Source organism: Eleutherodactylus coqui, chromosome 11 (assembly GCF_035609145.1).
Source record: "Eleutherodactylus coqui strain aEleCoq1 chromosome 11, aEleCoq1.hap1, whole genome shotgun sequence".
NCBI lineage: Eukaryota > Metazoa > Chordata > Amphibia > Anura > Eleutherodactylidae > Eleutherodactylus > Eleutherodactylus coqui.
Window position 1 is genome coordinate 74,105,052 of NC_089847.1, and position 17,724 is coordinate 74,122,775.

Here is a 17,724-nt window from a genome sequence, read left to right on the forward strand (position 1 = left end):
GCAACCGACGGAGCTGCATCAATGATTGCTCGATATGGTGAATTTATAGCCCATTTAAAATCTGCTATACCTGGCATAATGGCAGTCCACTGTGTGATCCATCGGCAGCACCTTGTTGCTAAACATTTATGTGAGAGATTGCATGATTCTCAATGCTATGTAATTAATGCTGTTTACAAGATAAAAGCACACTCTTTGAACGAACGTCTATTCTGCTAGCTCTGTGAAGACCATGATGAAGAATTCGAATGTCTACTCCTACACATCGAAGTGAGATGGCTGTCAAGAGGAAAGTGCTTACGATGCTTCTACAAACTTTTTGACACAGTAGTCCAGTTTCTTCGGCTGATTGACCCAAGCCATGGTGATGCAATCGAATTACAACGTCTTGACGTTACCTATCTTGTAGACGCATTTGACAAACTCAACGAGGTCAACATAAAGCTACAAGGAGACAAAATGAATTTTATTAAGCCTAAAGGTATAATCTCTATCTTCATTGCCAAACTGGACCTTCATACCAATAACCTGAGTCGATGGAGGCTCTGCTAGTTTCCGAGTCTTCAAAAAATTGCACATGAGGACAAAGACAAACTTCAAGATGCAGACTTAGACGTTTTTTGCTCACACCTCAAACAAGCAAAAGAAGACATGCAAACTAGGTTTCATGATCTCTGTACCCCTGAAATACCAACGTGGGTACTCAATCTATTTTCAGCAGACACAGGAGAATTTCATCCCAGATTACAAGAGCAGTTGATCGACTTGAAACACGATAGCGAAGCCCAAGCACTTTTCCAACAATGTGAATATGAATGTTTTTGGGTGAAAGTGAAGAATTCCTATCCTATCCTGTGGCAAGAAATTCAGTTGCTCGTGTTAGCTTTTCTATCTACGTACTTAGTGGAGAGGAGCTTCAGTGCAGTTCAGCAGCTCCTGACAAAAGCAAGAAACAAATTTCAGATATGTGTAAGGGGCGATGTGAGGCTGCAGTTGACAAAGATAGAACCAGATATCGCGAAATTAGCATCCGCTCATCAGGCCGAAGGCAGCCATTAATGACACAGATTGATTGTGGCAAATATTATTATTATTATCCGAATGTCATTGTTCTTGCATTTTAATTAGTCTTCTGACCATTAAGGATTAAGGTGTATGTTGCATTTTCTTTATATGCTGTAGATTTTTATTGAATGATAATTAAGGATGGTATTATTGCTTGCTTCCACAAAATAAAATTATCTTCTGCAGTAAAACCTATTATTGTATCCACAATTAACCTGTTTTGAATATTTAGCACCTACATTTTAACAGCTAAAATTTAGCTGACTAAAATACTTCTTTGGTAATTTTTAGAGAAATGTTTTCACAATTAATGCTAATCTGTTAAACAACATCAAACTTTCCAAAAAATGTATTCAGTATTTTAATTTGTACTTTTAACTTTGTAAACAAGGTAAACTTGGACTGGGTTTAAACTAGTAAGGCTTGGAGGGGGTTGGGCACCATCCCAATACCTAAATGGGGTGCTGGGCTGAAAAATGTTGAGAACCACTGGTCTATAGTTGCATCATATTTTTTGCCATAACTAAAAAGGTTAAAATGATAAAAAAGTGCATTACACCTGAAATCTTCTCAAGAATAGAAGCAGTACATAATTGCCCTCTAAATGCAACTTTGTCGCAATTGCTATTTCCTGCTGCAAAAAAATTGTATATCCAACGAATCATTACTTCTTTTTTCAGATATTTTTAATCTGAATGAATGTGATATCACAATATACCATGGAATTAATTATGAAGCAAGAGCATAGACGACAAATCCAGCATCCATTATAACACAGCCTTTATTCAGATCCATAAAAATCCCATAGGAACAAACAGACAGATGGAATATACCTTTTTTGACGCATTTCAGACCAACATGCAGCCCTTAGTTGTAGCACACAGGTGTAAGCACATACATTATTATATAAGAATTCACAACCAATCAGCAATTGAAGGAAAATTACAAAAATAATATAAACGTTTCACCGATGCAGAATCATGTCTAAACTGCATTTGATAAAAAAAATATCCAGTAACTCTCTCTTTGCAACAATTTACAATGGTGCCCCCCCCCCCTTTCCCCCATCACCATCCAGACTGAATGTTTAACCCATTCAATGCCGACCCCTTCAAAGATGAAAAATTACCTGCATGGACAGAAGAAAAATGTGGTGAAACCGCAGATACATTTTTTTCTGATTTTATATTACCAGTCTTGAACACTAGTCCTGTTCCTCTAAGATTAAGATACCTTGATTTGGCACTAGTTAGCTAAATGTCAGGCTTTGTGTTGATTTGGCATTAGTTAGCTAAATGTCAAGCTTGGGGCTCTATAAATTTAACATGATTGCACACACTAATTATTTTGGTGTAATAAGATGAAATAGTAAATCAACCAAATGTTGGTCATTTTCTGCAATGAGTGAAATCCATGACAAACCTGAAATAAATCTGAGGCGAGACAACTTGTATATTTGTAGCAGTATATATTTGGGTTTTGTTAAGGTCCGTTCACATACATTGTACTATAATTTAGTTGTGGATTTATTTTGCAGACTCGAAATGAAAATTTGTATCTAATTTGCAATTTATCTCAGTGTTATTGCCATAACAACCATTAAACAGCCCAGCACATTAGAAATTAACCTAATGACCCAACACTTAACATCAGCCTTTTTTATATGATTTATTTAGATTCCATTCAGTAAGAGTTTTCAGTGATATTGCTTTGCCATTACTACAGTAGTGCTAATAGTTGGAAATTTCAAAGTTTGAAAACTGACTGTAAAAAATCCCATTAATTATGGAATGCAAGCATCTTTCCTTCACATGTAAATTGTCTACCAACTGCCTCTCTTTTACTCGGTCTTGGCCAAGACATTTACATAAAGGAAGATAGCAGAGTTACATTGGAAAAAAATATATGTTGCTCCATCTACTGCTTAGAAGCTACAACCCTTCTTCCATTGTCCCTATGTTGGTGTCTTCGTTTCATATAATTTCCTGCCTATGCTTTTTCTTTGTCCTTTTCAATTATTACTACATTTATGTTTTGTGTCTTCCCATGCACTTGTGGTCTGCAGTCCGAAGAATTACCACTTAAGCCCTTCATTTAAATTTGTCTTGGCCATACATACTAGTCGGGAGGAGTGAATAGCTGTCACCACTTATATGTCCCTCGCCATTCCTGTGTCCTATTTTATAACTTATTTTCCTCCTCTTTACATTCCATATCACTTCATTCAAACTCTACTTTAGAGGTCATTATCCAATATAATGTTCTCCTTCCTACCTCCCCCCCTTCCCATGCATTTTTTATTCCCTTCTCTCGCTGTGTTTATTCTTGTATTAGAGGTCATTAAAGCTTAAGTTGAATTATGTATTCTTCCATCTTTCTTGTCTTACTGCGTTCTTTATTTTCTGTCTACATTTTCTGTCTTTTTTGCATTTCCTTCCTCTCACTTTCTCCTCCCACCACCTCCCCCTTTTTCTCCATGCAAAATTAGAGCTCGTTATCATTTTTTAATTAAAGGAGAGCTTCTCTTCCTTCTCTTCCCTACATCACTGTGCTCACAACAGGGGCCACTAATTAACTGGGGAGAATTCTATTAGGTAGGGAGGTTAGTGAAGACTATTATCCAGAAAAAGGGAAAGAAGTAACAATTCTGCAGGCTTTGTATAGATGAATATAACTTTGTGAGTTTAAGATAAATGTTTTTAGAATGGAGTTTCTGTATTATAAATCAGCAATGTGTGTGACTACAGTGCCAGGATGTAGATAGAACATAAATGGCATTACTATAGCAACTGTGGTTATTGATCTATGGCTGTATTCTTGCGTTCCATTAAAGTGCCCTAGCCTGATAGTCTTAGTTTTGGTAAAATGAGCTCTTAAAGCTCATACTGTTGTTTAGGTGATAAACATAGAACACATTCATCTAACCTTGTCAGCTCGCTTATTAAGACACTACAGAAAGCAGCAAAAACAATCTCTTAATTATTGTAAACAAACATAAGCCGGGAGCCACATGTTAACATAAAGCCTTCTTCTAATGTCTGGCATTACACGGCACTGCAGATGCAGAACTGCAGGACATTGTGCTATATGATCGTGGAATGATAATATCCGCCTGACTGCAGATTCCCCGGATTGTATTCCAGCTTGCAGCATCCTTGCTTTGTGCTTTTAGTTTAGTGGGAAATGCGAGGTTTGTTTGTATTCAGCTACTCACTTGTAAGTGTGTAATTTCTAATGGGCTTTATAACATCTGTTGGCAGTGTTCCGAAGACTGGATGAAGCAATGCATAAGTGTGTGCTTGCTGTAGGGGTAGTGTAGACTGGAAAGACACAAGCAGTTGGGTTGGGGGGACCAAGCTTAGATTTGTTTGTTGTTGCTTAAGAGGGATCAATACTATTAACATAGTGTGGACCCCATCACTGTGTGCTTCTCCTTCTATGGGCAAAATTGATTTTATTATACCTCTGATTCTATGAAACATTGGTAAGGTAGGAATAGAATAACATAATATGTTACCTAGAACATTTCTGTATCAGCATGAGAAATGCTTTAGGAATTATATTTAATGTCTGTGTGGCAATCAGATCTGAGTTCTACATAATTTGGAATAATATTCAATATCTAGCATGCACAGGCTACAGATTTCTGCTTATTTTATATATTCTATGTCTTATCAGTAAATGTTAACGTCTTCTGTTGAGCTTGAAGCTTTGTGACCACCTTAGAAACACAACTGTATCAGTGCTGTATAATGTGTGTACAATTTATCAGTATAAAACAAAAAGCTGGATATGGTAAATAGAATTTGTCAGCAGGTTTATGCTGCGCTATATGAGGGCAGCACAAAGTAGACATAGACATCCTGATTATAGCAGTGTGTCACTTCTCGATACACAGTCGTTTTCATAAAATCACAAATTATCGGGTGCAGCTCCGGTCGAGTTTTCTGTAAAGCACGAGTCTTACATATTAAAAAACAGCATGTTCACCCCACCCTCCTGCTGCTGATTGACAGGTTTCTTCCTATTAAAGTGCATAGCAAGAAAGCCATCAATCAGTGGCAGGTGGGTGGGGGGAGCATGCAGCTCATGAATACAAAGACTCCAGACTGTGTGCACATCATTGAGAGGACTCCTGAATCACACAGCGCTTGGCTCGTGCTGCATCTAATAAACTATGATTTTAGGAAGACTACTGCACATTGACGGGCAAGTGACACATTGCTATAATCAGGGTATCTGCCATCAGATACGGCAGCATACACCTGGTGACAGATTCTCTTTAATAGTCAAATATCCCTTGCTCTGATACCAAATATCCATGTCAACAGGAAAAAAATAGTCACTGGAGGGTTCATAATTAGATTTGCTTCAGACTGAATGTTTGTCAAATGATAGGGCCATGATGCTTTATTTCCTGATTTAGTCACTGCTGGTGGTTGCTAAGACTTCCATTTTAGAAGGATTAAGGATTTAGATGAATTAAGCAAATAGTGTCTTGAAGACTGCATCAGTGTGTAGATGCACAGCGAGCATTTTCAGGAAAAGTAGTAGTTGTAGCTTACAAGATATTCCAAAATGAATAAAATTCAGCCATAATTCAATTGAGCTTCGTGGTTGCCATGCTAAATATATTAGGCATAATTATACTGCACATCCCCTGGGTCAGACATTGAGGAGAGTAGGCGCCATCGCAGGTGCAAAATGGGGACCATTCCTGGTGGCGATCATGTTGTTAACAGAACATCAAGGTATTTGTTGATTTATCAATGAAAAAAGACTTATGGCCCTTGAGCTACTTTACCCTTTTTTATTTGCAAATGTGAACCTCTCTGAAAAATGATGGGGCAACCTGATTTGGACCCCCTTCCTTCATAGACCTCAAAGCAGTAGTCTTGTCCAGCCTGTATGTACATATGCCTTTTGACTAAAGATGAGAGAGCACCCAAATGCTCGGGTCCGCGTTATTTGAGTCGAGCTTTTCGTAAAATTCGAGAGCTCTACTCGAGTAACGAACCCCATTGACTACAATGGAAGACTCGAACATTTTTGTATGTGGGACGGCGGGTGCCGAGCTTTTTTTTTTCCCCCTAGGTTTGTCTCTCTCTTTCTCTCTCTCTCCCCTGCCTGCCAGACAAAAAATTTGCCAATGACGCACGCTGCGTCGCAGCGGGGAGGGGCCAAAACAGGCACGTCACAGCGGGGAGGAGCCAAAAACTGGGGCATGGTCGGACACAGCTTGATGCTTGTTCGAGTAACGAGCACCATCGAGTACACTAATACTCAAATGAGCATTAAACTCGGCAGAGTATGTTCACTCAACTCTCCTTTTGACCCCATGCCTAGGCAAGAAAAGCTCCACAAATCTTAATAGATACATTTCATGGTTTAAAGATGTCTCAGGATGAAATATTCCTAGAATTATTTTTCAAGGACTACAAAGTAGTACTCTAGTATAGAAAATATGCTCTACTTGTCACCAGAAGAGATATCTGCTGTTCTATAAAAACAGGAACAGCATAAAGCACAACTAGAGACTTATTCTATTGTCACCCCTCTGTGTTCTCATTATTGGGCTATTGTGACCTAATTTGTTATACTTTATAGAAGCCCGCTCAGGAAATCTTGATGGGGAAAATGTAATAGTTTCTCTCCTGTTATGACTCATGAATGCTCCTTATAATTGTTGCAGTGATTCAGCTTTGAAAATCAACCTTTGTAAAAAAAAATATATATATCTTACAAATTAGAAGCATAAAAGGCAACCCCATATTGTTATGTCACTTTCTCAAGGCATTTGTGTTGAGAGGGTAATAGTATAATGTTCGTACGGGAACAGCATGCTTTTGTGAAGTTTACACAAAAGCAATGTAATTCCTCATTTCAGATGAAAGCAGTGCAAGAGACGACTGAAAAGTTAACGTAAAGGGGTATTCCGGTATTAAAATGTTATCACCTAGGCTGCTAGATGATGTGGGCCCTGTGTCCCCCGTTGATTGGACTGATGGGTAAAGAATAGAGATGAGCGAACGTGTTCGTCCGAGCTTGATATTCGTGCGAATATTAGGGTGTTCGGGATGTTCGTTATTCGTAACGAACACCATGCGGTGTTCGGGTTACTTTCACTTCCTTCCCTGAGACGTTAGCGCGCTTTTCTGGCCAATTGAAAGACAGGGAAGGCATTACAACTTCCCCCTGTGTTGTTCCAGCCCTATACCACCCCCCTGCTGTGAGTGGCTGGGGTGATCAGGTGTCCGCCGAATATAAAAGTCGGCCCCTCCCGCGGCTCGCCTCAGATGCCGTGTGAGTTAGATGAGGGACAGTGCTGTTTGTACCGGAGCTGCTGTAGGGAAAGAATTGGTAGTTAGTGTAGGCTTCAAGACCCCCAAAGGTCCTTATTAGGGCCACTGATAGCTGTGTGTTGGCTGCTGTTAGCAGTGGCAATTATTTTTTTTCTCAAAATCGCCTCTGCAGAGCGTTGCACCCGGCATTAGGGACAGAAGTGCTGCATAGGCAGGGAGAGTGTTAGGAGTGAGTGTAGCCTTCAAGAACCTCAACGGTCCTTTCTAGGGCCATATTTAACCGTGTGCAGTACTGTGCTGGCTGCTGTTAGCTGTGCTGCATTTTTTTTTGCTTCTCAAAATCGCCTCTGCAGAGCATTGCACCCTCCATTGATACTGCAGGGAAAGAATTGTGTAGGCAGGGCCACAACACAGTTATTATTCATTGAATATACGCAGTGCTGCCTTTTGGTGGAAAAAAACTGAAAATAATTCTATTTGTCTGCCTCTGTCCGTCCTAAGGGCGGTGGACACGTGTCGGCTGCGTGTGCAACGTTTAAAAATCAGACGCACCCAGCTACGTTTTACTCCTGGCTTCGCCATTTGCTTTCCTTAATTGGGAAAAAAAATACCTGCTCTGCCAGAGTTAATAACTCTGCTACCCTCACGTTCTGTGCCACATTAGCAGGGCCACAGCACAGTTATTAAACTTCTCATGTTCATTGAATATACGCAGTGCTGCCTTTTGGTGGAAAAAAACTGAAAATAATTCTATTTGTCCTGCCTCTGTCCGTCCTAAGGGCGGTTGACACGTGTCGGCTGCGTGTGCAACGTTTAAAAATCAGACGCACCCAGCTACGTTTTACTCCTGGCTTCGCCATTTGCTTTCCTTAATTGGGAAAAAAAATACCTGCTCTGCCAGAGTTAATAACTCTGCTACCCTCACGTTCTGTGACACATTAGCAGGGACACAGCACAGTTATTAAACTTCTCATGTTCATTGAATATACGCAGTGCTGCCTTTTGGTGGAAAAAAACTGAAAATAATTGTATTTGTCCTGCCTCTGTCCGTCCTAAGGGCGGTGGACACGTGTCGGCTGCGTGTGCAACGTTTAAAAATCAGACGCACCCAGCTACGTTTTACTCCTGGCTTCGCCATTTGCTTTCCTTAATAGGGAAAAAAAATACCTGCTCTGCCAGAGTTAATAACTCTGCTACCCTCACGTTCTGTGACACATTAGCAGGGACACAGCACAGTTATTAAACTTAGATTATTCATTCACTAGAGGCAGTGGGGCCTTTCGTTTTCAAAAAAGGGAAAAAATTATATTTGGCTGCAGTCTTGCGCCAATTTATTTCCTGCCTGTGAAATCAAATCACTGGTAATACAGCATGCTGAGGGGTAGGGGTAGGCCTAGAGGACGTGGACGCGGCCGAGGACGCGGAGGGCCAAGTCAGGGTGTGGGCACAGGCCGAGCTCCTGATCCAGGTGTGTCGCAGCCGACTGCTGCGCGATTAGGAGAGAGGCACGTTTCTGGCGTCCCCACATTCATCGCCCAATTAATGGGTCCACGCGGGAGATGGTTATTAGAAAATGAGCAGTGTGAGCAGGTCCTGTCCTGGATGGCAGAAAGTGCTTCGAGCAACCTATCGTCAACACGCAGTTCTGCGCCGTCCACTGCTGCAAATCCGAATCCTCTGTCTGCTGCTCCTCCTTCCTCCCAGCCTCCTCACTCCACTACAATGACACCTGCTCAGGAGCGGGAACACTCCCAGGAACTGTTCTCGGGCCCCTGCTTAGATTGGGCAGGAGTGGTTCCTCTCCCACCAGAGGAGTTTATCGTCACTGATGCCCAACCATTCGAAAGTTCCCGGGGTCCGGGGGAAGAGGCTGGGGACTTCCGCCAACTGTCTCAACAACTTTCTGTGGGTGAGGAGGACGATGACGATCAGACACAGTTGTCTTGCAGTGAGGTAGTAGTAAGGGCAGTAAGTCCGAGGGAGCAGCGCACAGAGGATTCGGAGGAAGAGCAGCAGGACGATGAGGTGACTGACCCCACCTGGTGTGCAACGCTTACTCAGGAGGACAGGTCTTCAGAGGGGGAGTCAAGGGCATCAGCAGGGCAGGTTGGAAGAGGCAGTGCGGTGGCCAGGGGTAGAGGCAGGGCCAGACCGAATAATCCACCAACTGTTTCCCAAAGCGCCACCTCGCGCCATGCCACCCTGCAGAGGCCGAGGTGCTCTAAGGTCTGGCAGTTTTTCACAGAGACGCCTGACGACCGACGAACAGTGGTGTGCAACCTTTGTCGCGCAAAGCTCAGCTGGGGAGCCAACACCAACAGCCTCACCACCACCACCATGCGCAGACATATGATGGCCAAGCACCCCACAAGGTGGGACGAAAGCCGTTCAGCGCCTCCGGTTTGCACCCCTGCCTCTCCCCCTGTGCCCCAACCTGCCACTGAGATGCAACCCCCCTCTCAGGACACAGGCACTACCGCCTCATGGCCTGCACCCACACCCTCATCTCCGCTGTCCTCGGCCCCATCCAGCAGTGTAGTTCAGCGCACCGTCCAGCCGTCGCTTGCACAACTGTTGGAGCACAAGCGCAAGTACGCCGCCACGCACCCGCACGCTCAAACGTTAACCGTCCGCATAGCAAAATTCATCAGCCTTGAGATGCTGCCGTATAGGGTTGTGGAAACGGAGTCCTTCAAAAGTATCATGGAGGCGGCGGCCCCGCGCTACTCAGTTCCCAGTCGCCACTACTTTTCCCGATGTGCCGTCCCAGCCCTGCACGACCACGTCTCCCGCAACATTGTACGCGCCCTCACCAACGCGGTTACTGCCACGGTCCACTTAACAACGGACACGTGGACAAGCACAGGCGGGCAGGGCCACTACATCTCCCTGACGGCACATTGGGTGAATTTAGTGGAGGCTGGGACAGAGTCAGAGCCTGGGACCGCTCACGTCCTACCCACCCCCAGAATTGCGGGCCCCAGCTCGGTGGTGGTATCTGCGGAAGTGTATGCTTCCTCCACTAAAGCACCCTCCTCCTCCTCCTCCTCCTCTGTCTCGCAATCAAGATGTGTTAGCAGCAGCATGTCGCCAGCAGTCGGTGTCGCGCGGTGTGGCAGCACAGCGGTGGGCAAGCGTCAGCAGGCCGTGCTGAAACTACTCAGCTTAGGCGATAAGAGGCACACGGCCCACGAACTGCTGCAGGGTCTGACACAGCAGACCGACCGCTGGCTTGCGCCGCTGAGCCTCCAACCGGGCATGGTCGTGTGTGACAATGGCTGTAACCTGGTGGCGGCTCTGCAGCTCGGCAGCCTCACGCACGTGCCATGCCTGGCCCACGTCTTTAATTTGGTGGTTCAGCGCTTTCTGAAAAGCTACCCACGCTTGTCAGACCTGCTCGTAAAGGCGCGCCGGCTCTGCGCATATTTCCGCAAGTCCCACACGGACGCTGCCACCCTGCGCACCCTACAACATCACTTTAAGCTGCCAGTGCACCGACTGCTGTGCGACGTGCCCACATGGTGGAACTCTACGCTCCACATGTTGGCCAGGCTCTATGAACAACGTAGAGCTATAGTCGAATACCAACTCCAACATGGGCGGCGCAGTGGGAGTCAGCCTCCTCAATTCCTTTCAGAAGAGTGGGCCTGGTTGGCAGACATCTGCCATGTCCTTGGTAATTCTGAGGAGTCTACCCAGGTGGTGAGCGGCGATGCTACAATCATTAGCGTCACCATTCCTCTGCTATGCATCTTGAGAAATTCCCTGCAAACCATAAAGGCAGCTGCTTTGCGCTCGGAAACGGGGGCGGGGGAAGACAGTATGCCGCTGGATAGTCAGGGCACCCTCCTGTCTATTTCTCAGCGCGTACAGGAGGAGGAGGAGGAGGAGGAGGAGCATGAGGAGGATGAGGAGGAGGGGGAAGAGACAGCTTGGCCCGCTGCTGACGGTACACCGGCTGATTGCCTGTCATCCTTTCAGCGTGTATGGCCTGAGGAGGAGGAGGAGGAGGATCCTGAAAGTGATCTTCCTAGTGAAGACAGCCATGTGTTGCGTACTGGTACCCTGGCACACATGGCTGACTTCATGTTAGGATGCCTTTCTCGTGACCCTCGCGTTGCACGCATTCTGGCCACAACGGATTACTGGGTGTACACACTGCTCGACCCACGCTATAAGGAGAACCTGCCCACTCTCATTCCCGAAGAGGAAAGGGGTTCGAGAGTGTTGCTATACCACAGGACCCTTGCGGACAAGCTGATGGTAAAATTCCCAGCCGACAGCGCTAGTGGCAGAAGGCGCAGTACCGAGGGCAAGGTAGCAGGGGAGGTGCGGAGATCGAGCAGCATGTACATCCCAGGCAGTGCAACAGTCTTTAAGGGCCTGGCCAGCTTTATGGCTCCCCACCAAGACTGTGTCACCACTCCCCAGTCAAGGCTGAGTCGGCGGGAGCACTGTAAAAGGATGGTGAGGGAGTACGTAGCCGATCGCACGACCATCCTCGGTGACGCCTCTGCCCCCTACAACTACTGGGTGTCGAAGCTGGACACGTGGCCTGAACTAGCGCTGTATGCCCTGGAGGTGCTTGCTTGTCCTGCGGCTAGCGTCTTGTCGGAGAGGGTGTTTAGTGCGGCTGGGGGAATCATCACAGATAAGCGTAGCCGCTTGTCAACCGACAGTGCCGACAGGCTAACACTCATCAAGATGAACAAAGGCTGGATTTCCCCAGACTTCTGTTCTCCACCAGCGGACAGCAGCGATACGTAAGCAATACGTAGGCTGCACCCGCGGATGGAAGCTACGTTCTCTCTCACCATCCAAAACGGGGACATTTCTGCTTCATCAATCTGTGTCTAATATTCCTCCTCCTCCTCCTCCTGCTCCTCCTCCTGAAACCTCACGTAATCACGCTGAACGGCCAATTTTTCTTAGGGCCACAAGGCTCACTCAAATAATTTTTCTGAACAATTTTTATAAGTTTCAATGCGCTTAAAAGCGTTGGAACTTTAACTTGAACCAATTTTTCGTTACACTGGGCTGCCTCCAGGCCTAGTTACCACTTAAGCCACATTAACCAAAGCGATTCACCTGCCATCTTGGTTGGGCATGGCCAATTTTTACTGAGGTACATTAGTACTGTTGGTACACCAATTTTTTGGGGCCCTCACCTACAGTGTAATCATAGCAATTTGTATGTTCTTCGCCTGCACTCATGGTACAGAAAGGTGTGTGGGGTTGGCCTACACTTTAGCTACATAAATGTAACTTGGGCCTTGGCTATACTAAGGCTACTGAAATGGAACTAAGACTGCGCTCCCACTATACTGCTGCTTCAGAATTGTTACTGGGGCCTGTCTTGAGTGCTACTATTGCTGACATGGAACGAAGACTGCGCTCCCGCTATACTGCTGCTTCGGAATTGTTACTGGGGCCTGTCTTGAGTGCTACTATTGCTGACATGGAACGAAGACTGCGCTCCCGCTATACTGCTGCTTCGGAATTGTTACTGGGGCCTGTCTTGAGTGCTACTATTGCTGACATGGAACGAAGACTGCGCTCCCGCTATACTGCTGCTTCGGAATTGTTACTGGGGCCTGTCTTGAGTGCTACTATTGCTGACATGGAACGAAGACTGCGCTCCTCCTATAATGCTGCTACTGATATGTTAGTGGGGCCTGTCCTAATGCTACGGCTGAAATGTTACGAATTCTGGACTCTGCCTATACCGCTGCTAATGGTATGTCTCTGGGGTGTGGAAACAGAGGCTTCCCAAAGACATGATGGCGGCGAGGCCATTTCCCACCAACGCGGTTACTGTTAAGGTGCATATAACCACGGACACGTGGAGAGGACACGTAGTGCCTCAAAAACATCCCCCTCCTCCTCCAACAGGGAAAACATTCTTGGCAAATGCCTTTGCATTGGTTCGTCTGGTGGCAGTCCAAGAATTTCACCTTTACCGACACAACAAGAGAGCCCCCACACCATCCCCCCGCCACGGCCCACTTAATCCTGGCCGCATTCCGAAAACCAACAAAATACAACCGTGCTACTAGGTCCGCAGTCACCACCACATTACCACCAACGCGGTTACTGTTAAGGTGCATATAACCACGGACACGTGGAGAGGACACGTAGTGCCTCAAAAACATCCCCCTCCTCCTCCAACAGGGAAAACATTCTTGGCAAATGCCTTTGCATTGGTTCGTCTGGTGGCAGTCCAAGAATTTCACCTTTACCGACACAACAAGAGAGCCCCCACACCATCCCCCCGCCACGGCCCACTTAATCCTGGCCGCATTCCGAAAACCAACAAAATACAACCGTGCTACTAGGTCCGCAGTCACCACCACATTACCACCAACGCGGTTACTGTTAAGGTGCATATTACCACTCATGCAGACACCTTGACAGAATGAATAGTGTGTGGCACATAGGTTCCCCATTGCTATGCCCACGTGTGCAGCTCCTGATGGCGGTCGCACAGGATTCTATTTCTCATTGCTTCTGTACAGCATTGTGGGCTATCGCCCCGCCCCTTTTAAAGAGGGTCGCTGCCTAGCCGTGCCAACCCTCTGCAGTGTGTGCCTGCGGTTCCTCCTCATGGCAGACGCACTTCTAAATAGACATGAGTGTGGCGTGGCATGAGGGCAGCTGAAGGCTGCGCAGGGACACTTTGGTGTGCGCTGTGGGGGGGAGGGGGGGCGGTTGGGCAGCATGTAACCCAGGAGAAGTGGCAGCGGAGTGTCATCCAGGCAGTGATTGTGCTTTGTTGTAGCTAGTGTGGTGCTTAGCAAAGGTATGCCATGCTAATGAGGGCTTTTCAGAAGTAAAAGTTGTTGGGAGGGGGGGGGGGCCCACTCTTGCCGGTATTGTGGCTTAATAGTGGGACCTGGGAACTTGAGATGCAGTCCAACATGTAGCCCCTCGCCTGCCCTATCCGTTTCTGTGTCATTCCCATCACTTTCTTGAATTGCCCAGATTTTCACACATGAAAACCTTAGCGAGCATCGTCGAAATACAAAAATGCCCATTGACTTCAATGGGGTTCGTTATTCGAAACGAACCCTCGAACATCGCGGGAAGTTCGTTTCGAATAACGAACACCCGAACATTTTGGTGTTCGCTCATCTCTAGTAAAGAAGATTTTCTTCATTTGTATCTCTAAACTTAATTTTAAAAAATCAATATTCGAATAACACATTCTTATGGCGCTGTGAGCCAGAAAGTTATTATCCAACATTGTGTGATTATCCAAGTGCCTTCAAGCACTGCGGATACTTTGTTTCTTAGTGTACACGTAAAAATTCATTATCTTGGACTTGGGGTTCTATACATTTATCAGAATAGGCATTCTATAGTTCCTTCATACTTTGAGAAAGTGATCATTGTTGACTTCACTGATCAGAGGTCCCAACCTTTTGTACCTCGAGAACGTAATTCAACTAAAAACAAAGAATATTAAATGTGGAGAAAAAAATAAATTGTGTTATTACTAAGATTGATCTTTTAGTGAAAAGTGGTATTAAGATATGTATACAATGTTGCCAATGTGGATGTCATATTAAAGGGGTTCTGACATGAAAAAAAAAAATTGTACTCACCTTGCCTGGCCTGGCCCGATCGCCAGGCATGTCCCCTCCAGCCGGCATCTTCTTCTGTGCCTTTAAAGCAGAGCAGGAGCGGTCAAAAAGACCGCTTCCTGCTCTGGTCCGTCCGTCAGGCACTTCCGAGGTCAACGGACGGACCGCCACAGCAAGCACGTCACAAGCAGTGCTTGCTGTGGGCGGCCCGTCCGTCCTGGCTGAACTCCGGAGTGCTGAGCATGCGCAGTGGAGACGCGGCCCGTCCTGACTCCTGTCAGAGGGCACCTCTCCACTGCGCATGCGCGCGATCCCGGAGCGGCGCGGCTGCTGGAGGAAGAAGACTGCCTGCCGGGAGGCATACTAGCACTTTCTGCTTAGGTTAAGCAGCGCTGCTGATTAGAGCCACCTGATTGGCTCTTCGGCACCACGTGACTGCACAGCGTGCACCAATCAGGTGGCTCTAGTCAGGCTGCTTAACCTAAGCAGAAAGTGCTAATATGCTGCCGGGAGATGACCCCCCGATGTCAACAACAACAGGAGAACCGGTAAGTATAAGATTTTTATGCTTTAGCAGCCATTAACCCATGGGTTCCCTGGGTCCATTAGGCAGACCAGGGAACAATGGCTGCTAAAGCATAAAAAAATTATTTGTGTCAGAACCCCTTTAAAGATAGTACATATGGTCCTCCTAAGATCAGCCACACAGCTGGGGGTATTAGGTTACATGCCATTCCTGCACCACTGGTAATTTTTCCATTGGCACATTACATTTTTTTCACACAACTTTTTATGACTCCAGAATCTTTTATGATTTTTAACAATGATTTATATTTGATTCTTATGTGTTTTTTTGGGGTTTTTTTACTTTGATGCGCGTTACCACTTTTTAGTTTTATCGTAGATATTTAAAGTTGATGCATATTGAGACACTGTGCTTACCGAAGCTTCTTGCTCTTACCTCTCAAAAAGGGAATTTTGGATATTACATAAAATAATTGCAGAACATTGTTAAGAAATGTATGCTTTTTGTTTTATGAACTTATTACTTTGGAGTATCGAGTATTTCAAGTATTAACACACTGATAATTAAGACTGTATTATGTGAGCTTAGTAATGGATGTACTCTCAGCTTCTATCCTCTTCTCTTTTAGCTGGTACCACATATATATTTGGAAAAGGGGGAGCGCTCATTACATACACCTGGCCTCCAAATGATCGGCCCAGTACAAGAGCTGATCGGCTTGCAGTTGGCTTCACCACACAGCAGAAGGACGCAGTGTTACTTCGAGTGGACAGTGCTTCTGGTTTGGGAGACTACTTGGAGCTTCACATAGTAAGAACATATATATTCTTACATTTTGATACCGTTAATGCTGTTACTATATATTGACTGCTATTACACTTAAAGGGGTTGCCCTATTGTTTACTATTGATGGTCTATTTTCAACAAAGGTCAACAGTAGCAGATGGGTGAAGATCCACTGCTTGGGATCCCTGATGATCAGCTGATCCCTAGATCTGGTCACTGTTAGTATGGAGCTTTCTTTGTTGCTGGAAGCAGGCAGCTCTGTATATTGTGCAGTGGTCTCGGTTGGTATTACATGTTGAGTCCCATTCATGTAAATGGGATTCAGCACACAATACCTAAAGCCTGGTTTTGACACAATGATTAGCTTTCAAAAAATCTTTTGAGCGATTTTTGAGCAATAATCGTTGTGTGCTTTTTACAGCGCACGGTGATCGCTGAAACGTTGGGCGATTACCTTCGCTCCGAGCGGGGGATGCAGAAGACAAGTGGAGCCGCTTGTCTTCTGCATCCAGCTGTTCTCTGCTGGGAAGGCCTGGCTGTTATACAGATGAGCACTCTTAGCATGGGATGCAGAACACAGCTGGACAGCTGTGTTCTTCATACCCCACCTGTCTTCAGGGAGCAGGATACAGGTGATACAATGGTATCAGCTGTATACCGCTGTGAACTCCTGATAACTGATCACTGATCTTTCAGCATGCTGAAAGATCAGCGATCAGCAACGGCTTAACGAAAACTGCACAATGTCAGTGCAGTTAGACACAACGATTATCGCTCGAAACATGGCTTTCAGCGATTTTTGAGTGAAAATCGTTGTCTAAAAAGACCTTAATGAGGACAGATTTACAGATAAAATAAGTGTCACACAGACAGTCTTTCAGCCAAAAGCTACTGTATTTAATCTCAAATTTGTGTCAGGGGCAGGTGGATTAGGCAGCTACTAGCAGTTCTATTGACAGAGAGGGGCACAATTTATGGAATTGCCATTAAATTTCCTTGCACAACTAATTGATTGCTGTGTCCAAGCTAATATTAAGGCTCTACATAGAACTCATTCTAAGCATTTCTATGCAGAGCTCCTGTAGAGTTAAGGGATATGTCTGGACCCAGCAGACTCTGCTACATGGTAGGGTGGCTAGTCTTCTTTGAGAATCTCTCAAGTTAAGGGTAGTTGAAGAAAGTAGGGAATATGTATTATAAATGAGATCGGTGGAGATGGGTGAAGAAACAAATTGTCAGATTGCAGTTAAATGAATGATTGTTCATGTAACAAGCAGTGAAATCAAAAACTACTGCCTTGGGTACCAAATGACCCAATTACCCCATTTGCTGCTGACATTTATCTAATATGTATGGCCGGCTTAACACACAAAAACTAATCAGTACAATGCGTAACTTTTTACTGTATAAAGATAGCTGTAGGATGGTTCATCAAAAAAAGAGAAAATAAATTTGTGAAATT

General features: G+C 45.2%; 1 protein-coding gene across 13 annotated transcripts in view; it reads left to right on the top strand.

The window, feature by feature from the left end:
• Positions 1 to 17,724, top strand: part of NRXN2 (neurexin 2) — a 693,278-nt gene that overhangs the window by 452,074 nt on the left and 223,480 nt on the right. For all 13 annotated transcript variants that reach the window (XM_066582621.1, XM_066582619.1, XM_066582620.1 and 10 more), the window contains one exon: positions 16,105 to 16,286. In XM_066582621.1, coding sequence (XP_066438718.1) covers positions 16,105 to 16,286 — 182 coding nt within the window. The remainder of the gene's footprint in view (positions 1 to 16,104; positions 16,287 to 17,724) is intronic.